General features: G+C 55.6%; 4 protein-coding genes across 4 annotated transcripts in view; 3 read left to right on the top strand and 1 right to left on the bottom strand.

The window, feature by feature from the left end:
• Positions 1 to 204: 204 nt before the first annotated feature.
• PTSG_01937 (uncharacterized protein) lies at positions 205 to 1909 on the top strand (the record flags this gene model as incomplete). The annotated part of the gene is made up of 4 exons (XM_004997862.1): positions 205 to 322; positions 522 to 575; positions 762 to 924; positions 1390 to 1909. The coding sequence occupies 4 exons, from the start codon at positions 205 to 207 to the stop codon at positions 1907 to 1909; spliced, it is 855 nt and encodes a 284-aa protein (XP_004997919.1).
• A 344-nt stretch (positions 1910 to 2253) lies between these two features.
• PTSG_01936 (uncharacterized protein) lies at positions 2254 to 5054 on the top strand. The gene is made up of 6 exons (XM_004997861.1): positions 2254 to 2833; positions 3045 to 3139; positions 3492 to 3590; positions 3852 to 3998; positions 4198 to 4287; positions 4529 to 5054. Exons 1-6 carry the CDS (start codon positions 2276 to 2278, stop codon positions 4914 to 4916), a joined length of 1377 nt encoding a protein of 458 aa, XP_004997918.1. The 5' UTR covers positions 2254 to 2275; the 3' UTR covers positions 4917 to 5054.
• A 2-nt stretch (positions 5055 to 5056) lies between these two features.
• Positions 5057 to 7924, bottom strand: PTSG_01935 (uncharacterized protein). The gene is made up of 3 exons (XM_004997860.1): positions 6393 to 7924; positions 6066 to 6167; positions 5057 to 5843 (listed from the first exon to the last, which is right to left on the bottom strand). The coding sequence occupies exons 1-3, from the start codon at positions 7682 to 7684 to the stop codon at positions 5390 to 5392; spliced, it is 1848 nt and encodes a 615-aa protein (XP_004997917.1). The 5' UTR covers positions 7685 to 7924; the 3' UTR covers positions 5057 to 5389.
• A 233-nt stretch (positions 7925 to 8157) lies between these two features.
• Positions 8158 to 11481, top strand: part of PTSG_01934 (phosphatase 2A regulatory subunit B family B56 beta isoform) — a gene marked incomplete at its 3' end in the record, with an annotated part of 19950 nt that continues 16626 nt past the window's right edge. The window contains exons 1-9 of the mRNA XM_004997859.1: positions 8158 to 8294; positions 8898 to 8994; positions 9267 to 9382; positions 9612 to 9717; positions 9955 to 10071; positions 10293 to 10403; positions 10600 to 10796; positions 10988 to 11066; positions 11275 to 11379. Coding sequence (XP_004997916.1) covers positions 8983 to 8994; positions 9267 to 9382; positions 9612 to 9717; positions 9955 to 10071; positions 10293 to 10403; positions 10600 to 10796; positions 10988 to 11066; positions 11275 to 11379 — 843 coding nt within the window. The 5' untranslated portion in view covers positions 8158 to 8294; positions 8898 to 8982. The remainder of the gene's footprint in view (positions 8295 to 8897; positions 8995 to 9266; positions 9383 to 9611; positions 9718 to 9954; positions 10072 to 10292; positions 10404 to 10599; positions 10797 to 10987; positions 11067 to 11274; positions 11380 to 11481) is intronic.

The raw sequence follows: 11481 nt of genomic DNA, 5'->3' as shown, positions 1-11481 counted from the left end.
TTGTTCGCTGTTTTCTCTTGTTTTGTTGGTTGGTCCTTCCACTCACACCACAACAGCACCACCCGCACCTTCGCACGTCCAAGGCATGCCTCATCTTGTGTGTGCTGCTCATTTCCTCGCAGTTGTTGCTGTGGTGGCACTGGCGCTGTCGACGGCACGCTGTGGTGGTTACGACAGCAATGACGCAACGTCCTCTTCTCCCTCATGGATTCACACTGCCTCCCAACAAAGTGCACCCGACAGCACCGCGACGCCGTCACAGCGTCCTACCCATCGCCAAAGCGGTTGGACCGCTTTCGTTGGCTGCACATCCCCAAAACAGGTGCATGGGAGACAATGGAAGGGAAGAGAACATCTTGCACAACTTGCTGCACGCTCTCCGAAAGGAGGGCATACCCTTGCTTTCCCTTTTCGTGGGCTTTGTTGCGGTTAGGAGGTTGCTGCCTCCTTCAGCTCCGTTTCACTGTTTCAACTCTTCAAGTCTTCACCCGAGCTGCACCTCCACAACTCTGTGCCTGCAGGCACGTCCTTTGCAGCGACCTTGTACAGCTATGCATGCCCGCAGCTACCTCGAAGTGAGAAACAACACACCCCTTGTAAATTGGGATCGATGGGTCGACCTGTCGTGTTCTTGCAGGAGCGGTGTTTGTTGTGTAGTTGCCAGTGGTTTTTGATGAGGGTATTGCAACTGATGGCATAGCTGCCTCTTAAGTCTTGAACCTCGACTTTGTGACTTGCTCTTTGTTGGAACGGGGTCGCAGATGTATCGCTGGCGCTACCGCCTGGACTGCGTGGAAGTCTCGTACAAACGTTTGAGCAGCTGTATCCCTTTGAGCAATCTTCTTGCAACGGCAGTCAATGGATTGGCAAACGCGCTGGCCACTCCCCCATCACCCCAAAAGAACTCCGCACTGGCGAGACGCGGTCAGTGGTGTGTGTGTGTGTGTGTGTGTGTGTCTGTGTGTGTGTCTGTGTGTATCTGTGTGCTTGTGTGTGTGTATGCTTGACTGGATGGATATGACTGAACTTGGGCCATTCGGCTAGATGTGTGGCGATCTCTTTGTTGTTGTTGGTTCATCCTTTCTTTTTGGATTGGCTTTCCTGAGTTCCTGTGTCGCTGCTTCGTTGCTGGCCGACCCACATTTCCTCCTCCTCCTCCTCCTCCTCGTCCTTGTCCTCCTCCTCCTCGTCCTCCTCCTCCTCATCATCATCATCATCATCATCATCATCATCATCATCATCATCATCATCATCATCATCATCATCATCATCATCATCATCATCATCATCATCATCATCATCATCATCATCACACACACACACACACACACACACACACACACACACACACACACACACACACACACACACACACACACACACACACAGGGTGGAGGACATTGTGACCATGGTGCGGGACCCGAGGCTTCGGCTGTGGAGTGCATATCGGTACGGGAAGCACGCGCACGGCATGCTACAGCCGGAGTGGGAGCGAATGGATGCAGAGACGCACAGCGTGCGCGAGTTTGCTCGGTGGCCAGGCGTTGCCGGCTGCCAGGTGAAGATGCTCACGGGCCACGTGTGCGCTTCTCGCGTGGACGTGACAGACGCCCTGACCGACGAGGCAATACGGGTGATGCAGGCGGCTGCATTCGTCGGCATCACGGAGCTCTGGGGGGAGTCCATCTGCCTGTTCCACGCCAAGTTTGGTGGGCGCGTGCACGATGCGCAGTTTGTCAACCTGCGCAACACGACCACCTTCCAGCGCGTGCTCCCGCGCCGCCCGCCACGCGCACACAGGCTCACACCCGAGGACGATCCGCACGACTGGCGCCTCTTCCAAGCCGCCATGCAGCGCTTCCGGCGAGACCAGCTCACATACGCCGTCCCCGTGCCCAGAGGGACATGAGCAGGGGACTCTAGGACTAGAGGAGGTTGTTATCACAAGAAGGAAAGTTCAGTGTTAATGTGTCAATGTATGGCGCGGAGGGCTGGAGGGAGAAAGGCTGAAGGGCTCGAGGAGGCTTGGGGAACCTGGGAACGAAGAAGGAAGCCATAGCTCAGCTGTGCGCTCCTGCATGCAGCGCAAAAGAAGCATATTCCTTGTCTCTCTGTTCATTAGACTGTTAGACAGTGAGAGCCTGCTAGTAGCCTGACCCAGTGACCTCTCCTTTAGAGGCTTGGGATTTGCTTGGAAGGTGGTGGGGTCGGAGTGCTGAAGTGGATGAACAGCAGAAAGCGCAATTTAGCTTGCTTCAAGGCAACAAAACCAACAATGATGAGAAAAGCGGGTGCTTTGGCGCTGGTGACGGCGCTGGTGGTGTGCTTGGCACCTGCCGCTGTGGAGGCGATGCACCGGGCGTGTGTGCCTCGTGGGACCAAGCTGAAGACGTCCAAGGGCGACTTTTGTGTGTGCAAGCCCGAGTACAAGCCGCGTGGACTGCAGATTCTGCAGTTCTACAACAACAATCAGCCATCCGGGCGTGGGTTCAACCCCACTTGCTGCAAGCACTGCTACTGCGCCACCGATAGCGACTTCCTGCAGGGCCTGCACAAGGGGCAGCGCAACAAACACACGCGCATCGACCCCTTTGACGCAGAAGGGGACCACGCAGAGGTCTACAAGGACCTCATCTTCCAGCACACCGTTAACGACACCAGCGCGCAGGGGATTGGTGACTTTGCCTACTTCAAGCGAGACATGTTCCCTGCTTGCCAGGCATCTCTACCTGACACGCCCAGTACGCAGGACGCCGTTGAAGTGGCGTCCGCATTCATCGCCAGTTGCTCAGCCAAGTGGCAATGGGTCAAGCGCTTCCACGACCCTCAAGACGTACGCACACGTGTGTGATGTGTCCTTGTGTGTGTTTGTGCGTGTTTGTGCGTGTGCGTGTGTCTTTATAAACCTTCGTGCGTATGTGTGTGTGTGTGCGTGTGTGCATGTGTGCGTGTGTGTTCTCTACTCTTCCTGACATAACGTGAGCATGCGACGAAGCACCAACTCACACAACTCAGCTCCCACACACGTATATGACATGATACAGCGCGCGGCAGTGGTGTTGTCGTCGTGGCTCAAGTTCAAACCGGGCGAGTCTGCAGTGCCCGATCAGCCGTGCACGAATATCAAATATCTCTCCAGGTCAGGTCATCGCCTTGCTATACACACACACACACACATACACACACACACACACACACACACAGAGTCGCACACTTACACACTCACACACACATACACACACACACACACACAGAGTCGCACACTTACACACACACACACACACACACACACACACACACGCACACACACACACACCCATGCACACACACACGCACACATGCACACACACACATGCACATACACACACGCGCGTGCGCGCGAATGCATCTGAGGCTGCTTCATCAACTCGCCAAATACGTTCACGCCACGCTTCACATGACGTTCACCTCCGCCTCATTCTCCTTTGCCGCCTTCGGCTGCTCATTCTCAGGTGGTATGAGAGCGTGATGACGCAGGGGTTGAACGGAGTCATCCTCCACGACTGCCTTCCACGCGAGATTGTCGACGTTCTCCAGAACGACCGCATCAAGTACGTGTGTGTGTATGTGCGTGAGTATGTGTATGTGTATGTGCATGTATGTGTATGTATGTGTATGTGTGTGTATGTGTGTGCGTGCGCGTGTATGTGTGCATGTGTACACATCTCTGTACCTCCTGTGTACCTCCTGCGTGGACCCCTTGTGTACCTCCTGTGTACCTCCTACGTGCGCCAATGTGCACCAAAAAGGGACTCACGTGCCACATTTGTCCCTCACCCCGCCGGATCTCGCTTGTGCAACCGCGTGTGCAGGTTTGAGAAGGTGCAGCTTGACCCGAGCTCCGACATCCACTTCAAGCAGTCGCCCAACGACGTGCGCTTTGTGCTCTTTAAGGAATATCTCGACCGCTCAGACGCCGTCTACGACTTTGTGCTCATGACAGACCTCCACGACGTCAGGTGTGTGTGCCTGTGTGTGTGTCTGTGTGTGTGTGTGTATGCGTGCGTGTGTATGCGTGTCTGTCTGCTGGTCTGCTGCGTTGTTCTCGCCTCTTCCACCACAACTTCCCTGATTGTAACACACACACACATGTACATACACACACAACGACCATCCATCCAACTCATCCACTGCCCCGCCTCGCCCCATACCGTGCAGGTTTCGCCGCGATCCGTTCTCTGCAATGCGCGCGCGCCCGGATATCGAGATCTTCATCGGCGCAGACCGTTACGCCTACAAGAACAACCCGTACGTCGTCTGGTGGTGATGAACAGCAGAGCACCTGCTGTGTTGCTGCTACCGCTCTTCACACGAGTACCGCTGCATGCCTCGACCTGGCACACATCCACGCAAACACACACTTACGCACACACATCACACACACACACACGTACGCACACACGCATACACATCGCACACACATCGCACACACACACACACACTTACGCACATCACACACACACACACACACATACACATACGCACACAGGTTCACGTGGGAGGTGCTGGAGTGGTGCGCGGAGGCGTATGGGCAGCTGCCCTATGAACCATGGTTCGGGGACGCCATGACCCTCAACTGCGGTGTCGTCGGCGGCAAATACGACGCTGTCCTCCGCCTGCTCACACACGTTGTCAAGCTGTATGAGGAGCGGAAGTTCACCAAGTTCCGCTGCTATGAGCCATGGCAGCGGCACTGCGACATGGCCATGTTTGCCATCGCCCTCATGACCGGATACGAGACGATGCACGAAGACCCATGGGCCGACTTGGCGGGGCCGTTGTTACGACAGCCGTACCGGTACGACAGCGGCGCGCCCTTCACCAGCTTGTTCACAGAGGGGCACGACATGCACCCCAACTATGTCATACATAAGTAGCAGCTCCCGCATTCGTCGCTGCCGCAAGCATGAAGCTTGCACGTGTGTGGACGCGTGCGCATTTGTGGGTTGCGGTCGCTCCTCCCGTGGACCCATACTTGACAGATAGATGGTATGTGATTGATTGTACATGGAGTGTTGTTTTGTTTGCGCTGATGGTGCGGATTGCATTGCTGTTGTATACGACGGTGGTTACGGAAGCTGTAACATAACAAAATAAACACCAAACACCAACATACACCTGTGCCAGCCAGGGAGACAACGACAATACATACTTCAACAAGATCGATGAAGATCGAAGCCAACACGCAAACACACAAATACACATAGTAACACACACGCAAACACACAAACACACATAGGGACACAGTCACAGCACACACACACACACACAATCATGCACACACGCACACGAACCATGCACGCACGCATATGCACAGAGGCAGAGCCAACACACGGCGCACGCACTGCGCTTATGCAGACTCGAGCATGTCCTCGAGCGAGATGTTGTCGAGCGGGCAGGTGATGCCGTAGTTCAGCAGCCAAGCTTCAATGCAGTGGCAGTGGAACACATGTCCACACGGCAGCTGCTTGACAACCTGTGACGCTCCCATCGCCTCCAAGCAGATGGGGCATTCGTCCGCAGCGTGCCGTGGCTCCACGCCACGCTTACGCACCTTGCTGCTGGTCGTGCTCTTGCTGTTGTTGTTGTTGTCGTCGTCTTCCGCACTCGCTGCAGGGGCGTCATTGTCACCCTTTGCAGTTGTGCTGGTGTTGGTTGGCGAGCCAGATGTTGGCGTGGGCCCACTGCCATTGCGGTTGTCACTCGTGGGGGTCTCGACGGTGGCCGCTGTTGGTGCCGGTGCTGGCACTTGGACGCTGGGCACAACGTCACGGAACTTGGACAAGGCATCACGAGTCAGCGTTCTGATGGTGGTGGTGGTGGTAGTGGTGGTGAGCGTGGCGGTGCAAGCACACGGAACGAAACGCACAACACTACAGTGAGTTGTTCCTCTTTCCATTCACCCTCACACCAAGCATTCACGCTCATCGGGAACGTATACATACCCCTCTGCTTGTTCACACACACACACACACATACGCAGAGTGTGTGACACAAGCCCACAACCACGGCCCGCAAAAGCGCACTTTGGCTTGACTGATTCGTCGAGCTGGAGCAGGAGCTCGTAGTCCTCTGGTCGCGCGTCCCTGTATTGGAGGTCAACAAGCAACCGCTCTAGTGGTGTCGCTCTGTGGAACACACACGCATGCATACATTGTGGAATATATCAACCACAGTCAATCGTAGACGCAGAGCACACGTCCACACACACGTCCACACACACGTCCACACACACACACACACACACACACACACACACACACACACACACACACACACACACACACACACACACACACACACGTCCACACACGTCGCCCCCCCCCCACACACACACACACACAAGTGCATACCCTGCGGGGGCGGTGTTGCGTGTGATGGCTGTGGTTGGTCGTGCGGCTGGCACTTGGTAGCGATAGATGGCACGTGATTCGCGCTGCACTCGCTCGACTGGCTCAACAACGCCGCCGTTGTACGGGATCACATCCACCCAGTTGACTTCGTTCTGCTGTGTAGCTGGGCCCCGCTGCCACCCAAAGTTGAGCGATGCATCGTATTCCCTGCGCTGGGCAGAAATGCCCTTGTGTGGGTGCTCGAGCTTGTTCGTGGCAATCCTCGCCTTCTTCTTCTCAAGCCATGCGCTCTTGTGCTTCTTGCAGCGTGCTGCGCGGATGTCGGTGCGCTCGAAGCGTCGCAGGTGGCTGTTGCGGCGTGTTGACCGGCACACGTTGAATCCGCGCTTGCGGTTCAGCGCATGCACCTCCCATCGCTCGCCCACCTCATCCCACCGATCCCACAACTTGTGTTGCGCTGTCTCCTCCACCTCAGCATCCTCGGCATCCTCATCATCCTCATGCAGCTGCGCTGCGTTGGCGTCATCAGCAAGCGGTGTGGACGGCGAGCCTTCTCCGCTCATCGCTGCCGGTGCCCATTGGGAATCGCCAAGTACCTCCGTCAGCTGCGACTGCAGCACCAGGAGCGCATCCGCCGTCAGCGCACACACGTCCTCAGTGTGTTGTTCGGTGGGTGTGCTGCAGCTGGTCACTGAGCTTGCGTATGTGTGGCGGGGGAGTTTGGTCTCGGGTGCAAAGCGCGGGTCATTGCGGAGTGCAGCCGTGAGCAGGCCTTCTGAAATCCTCTGGCGCAGGCGCTGTTCGCCGAGCAAAGGTGCGTGGTTGTCGTCTTCCAAACCGACGTCATCATCGACGTCATCATCATCGTCATCATCCACTTTGTCATTGTTGGCGGCGTTGCAGTTTAGCGTTTTGTTGGTTTTCTCCCATGCCTGCTGTTCCTGGTGTTTTGGGGATTGGGCGTCGTGGTGGCGGTCGTGGTGGTGGAAGCAGAGGGAGGCGACTGAGTCCGAGTCGGAGCTTGATGTCGTGGAAGCTGAGTCGGCATCATCACCACTGCCTTGACAGGTATGGGTTGCGTGCTTGGCCCAGGATTCCGTGACTGCGTCCAAGAACGGCAGGAGCTGGTGCCAGGCGGTGGCGGCGCTCACACGCTGCGTCTGCCTTGTCAGCACAGTTGTCGGTGGTGTTGTCGGTGGTGTTCCTGTCGGCTGCGGCCTCACGGGCTCCGTGGCGCGAATGCCAACGCAAGCAGCATAGCTCATGCTGTTCTTGCCACAACTGCCCGTCATCTTTCACAGGGGGAGGGGACAGAAAGAAGGAAGGAAAGGGGAGAAAGAAGGAAGGAAAAGGGGGGAGGGAGGGAAGGAAGGAAGGGTTCTGTGGGTGTGCTTGGTGTTCCCAAGCGTTCCTGCGACTTGCTTGCTTGCTTGTTGGTCTGGTGTTACAACAGTATGTTGGTGTTAAATGTGGCAGCTGTGCTGGCCTTGTGGGAAATGCAGAGTTGTGATAGGGGTGTGTGTGTGTGTGTGCACACCACCATGGATGGAAGGGATGTGTCGCTGGTGGAGTGTTACAAACACCCCCGACTGTCGTGCAGTCGTGCACACGCACAGTTACACAACAGAACGTCATCATCATCCTCGGTTTGAACTTCCCGGGTGAAACGCGGAAATATGACCCAAAGCATTCGTGAATCCTCGTCTTTGCGATGTTGCTTGTGTGGCTGGCCTGCTTCTGGGCCCGTCCCACACAACCACCACAACAAAACATCACAGGGAGCAGAATAAAACAACAAAATATTTTGATTCCTCTTCCTCTCTTCTGCACCAAAACAACAAACGGAAGAAGAAGAAGCAACCGACCAACCAACAACCCAGAGCAGCCGCAGCAGCATCGCAGGTGAGCCAGCCAGGCTTCTGTGCTTCCGACGTGCTCGCCTTCCTTCTATCTACACAGAGAAAGAGAGAGTGAGTGAGAGGTGTGTGTGTGGGTGTTGTGTTGTGTTGTGTTGTGTTGTTTGCGTGTACGTGTGGCTAGTCTTTGGGCGTACAGGTGCGTGTTTGTCTGTTGTGTGTACGTGTGGTTGTTGGCGTTTGATTTGTATTGGTTGGTGGGGTGGTTCTTGTTTGGTTTCTTCTGCGTCTGAAAACATCAGCCGATCCTGATCGCTGCTGTTGTCGGTGGTGTTGGTTGTGCCTGGTGTTGGTTGTGGGTGGCGCTGGTGGTGGTGGGGCTCCTGCTTGCACCCTGTTGTTGTTGGTGTGCTTGTGCGTGTCTTGACGACACAACACACACACACACACACACACACACACACACACACACACACACACACACACACACACACACACACACACACACACAAACACACACACAAACACGGCATACACACACAAACACACACATATGGGCATCCTCGGTGCAAACACAGCCAGCGAGTGCACTGCCACCGTGGACTCACTCGCTTTGCGTGGCTGCCTTTGCGTTGATCGCTGATTGTAGCTTTGTCAGTGGGCGCCTCTCCCTTCCCTTTGTCAGTCGACCCAGGGTCTGCCGCATCTTGTAAATCTGCATTCCATCCGCCACCATGCCAAAGAAGGTACAGGCAGGCTAGCCCCTGACCGTGCGTCAAAGCACATGTTGGGTCACCCTCGTGCTCGCCTTCGAGTGCGTGTAGATGCGGGATGCGTGCACTGCTGAGGGAAATGCACTTTTGCATCAGCTTGGTTTGCAAGTGGTGCTTTCGTGCATGCAAGCAGCCGATCACATGAGCCTCTTGAGACACTGACCGCTGCTGTTCATCCTGCACGTGCATTGGTTGTGCTTGCGTGCTCTGTTTCATCGTGACGTGATTGCTCTCGGGTGTGCCAGGGTTTGGGAATCCGCAAGTCCATCCACGGGAAGAAGAGCAAGAATGCTGCTCCCCCAGTCACCTTCCCGCCGAAGATTGCGGCTGACCGCATCCCCATCGTCAAGAAGGATGGCCGGTGTGTATGTGTATGTGTGTGTGTGTGTGTGTGTGTGTGTACGCGCGTGTGTGTGTCTGTGTCTGTGCGTGTGTGCGTCCGTGCGTTTGTGTGTTGGTGATGTTTACGATTGACATGATGATTGCGGGTCAGCGGAAGATTAGCGCTGTGGCACGACTACAAACTGTCATCCTCTCACACAAAACCGGCGCATCTCCCATTGCACAATGCGCGGATGTGTTAAGCGCAGCACAAACTCCTCCCGATTCCGCTCGACGAACAAGACAGAGTTGACCAAGCTTCCAGCTCTCATGAGCGCCAGCCTCAAGGACCGCCCCACCCTCTTCATTCAGAAGGTATGCTTATCGTGTGTGTGTGTGTGTGTGTGTCTTTGTGTTGTGTGTGTGTGTGTGTGTGCGAGTTGCGTGTGCGTTGTGTGGTCGAACACGTGGTTGTGTTTGTGTATATGCGTGCCTGCTTTGTCTAGTAGTCGAGGTTTTGCGTGGGCGGGTGACCTCCATTCATTACCCCCTTTGCCACAAGTGCTCATCTCCACCACCACCCCCCCCCCTTTCATCGTTCGACGACGACAGATTCGACAGTGCTGCGCCGTGTTTGACTTTACGGAGTCGCTGAGCGACCTCAAGTCCAAGGAGGTCAAGCGCTTTGCACTGAACGAGCTGATCACGTACCTCGCCGAGATCCCAAACGTGCGCCTGCGCCTCCCCTCTTTTGGTTTCGTCATGTTCTCTCTTCATGTGGTGCATGCACACACACACACACACACACACACACACACACACACACACACACAAAATGCATGCGCATGCTCACGCATTCCATATGTTCATATACACACGCGCGCGCAAACATGTGTGCGTGTGCGTGCTCGCGCGCCTTTCATGACACCACATGTGATGACACATCACAGGCGCTGCAGCCGGACTACTACCCGGAGATTGTGAACATGTTCTCGATAAACCTGTTCCGCACGCTTTCGCCGCCGCTGGACCCAAACGCCGCCCTCTTTGACCCGGAGGAGGTGCGCTCCCCTGCTCATGCACGCACACGGGCGTGGCCAGTCAAAACAAAGCCACCACGACAAGCACACACACACACACACACACTGTTGAAAGCACGCACACACAAACTCTCTCACATTCACTCACGCGCGCGCATATGCCCTCTCCCCCCCCCCCCTGTCATCTCCAACATGCGTTGCCTCGACTGGTTCGCAGGATGAGCCGACACTGGAGGCTGCGTGGCCGCACCTGCAGCTGGTGTACGAGCTGTTCCTGCGCTTCCTCGAGTCAAAGGACTTTGAGGTGCCCGTGGCCAAACCCCACATCAACCAGAAGTTCATCTTCAACCTTCTCTCCCTCTTTGACAGCGAAGACCCACGCGAGCGCGACTTTCTCAAAACCACCCTCCACAGGTGCGTATGTATTTTGTGCGTGCGTGTGTGTGTGTGTGTGTGTGTGTGTGTGTACTTGCGGGTGCTTCACTCACCAGGCGAGCTGCAGTGTTATCGTGCTGGTTTCGGGATGTTACGCTGTTGTGTCCTGAACTGCTATTCGCATCACCTCTCCTCACCCCTCCTCTCCCTTTTCCTGCTCGACCAAACAGGATCTACGGCAAGTTTCTGTCGCTGCGCCCTTACATTCGCCGCAACATTTATCACATCTTCCACCAGTTCATCTACGAGGTCGGCCACTGCTTGCACGTGTGTGTGTGTGCGTTGTGTATGTCCTTCTGTGTGTCTGTCTATGCGTCTGTGTGCGTCTACACATGTGTGCCCACTCATGTATTCGGCCATTGCCTCGTTTGCCTCGACCTGTCTACGCCTCCACATTGCACGCCATTCTGCACCTTCTGCCCATCATCTCACCGCGACCACTTGTGCATCGTGTCAGACGGAGCACCACAACGGCGTCGCCGAGCTGCTTGAGATCTTCGGCAGCATCATCAACGGGTTTGCCACCCCGCTCAAGCCAGAACACACCCAGTTCCTCCTCCACGTACGCCAGCACACACACACACACACACACACACACACACACACACACACACACACACACACACACACACACACACACACACACACACACACACACACGCAC

This window comes from Salpingoeca rosetta (assembly GCF_000188695.1).
Source record: "Salpingoeca rosetta unplaced genomic scaffold supercont1.3, whole genome shotgun sequence".
In the NCBI taxonomy this organism is placed as follows: domain Eukaryota; class Choanoflagellata; order Craspedida; family Salpingoecidae; genus Salpingoeca; species Salpingoeca rosetta.
Note: the sequence above shows the minus strand (reverse complement) of the source record. Positions and strands in the feature narration are given on the sequence as shown.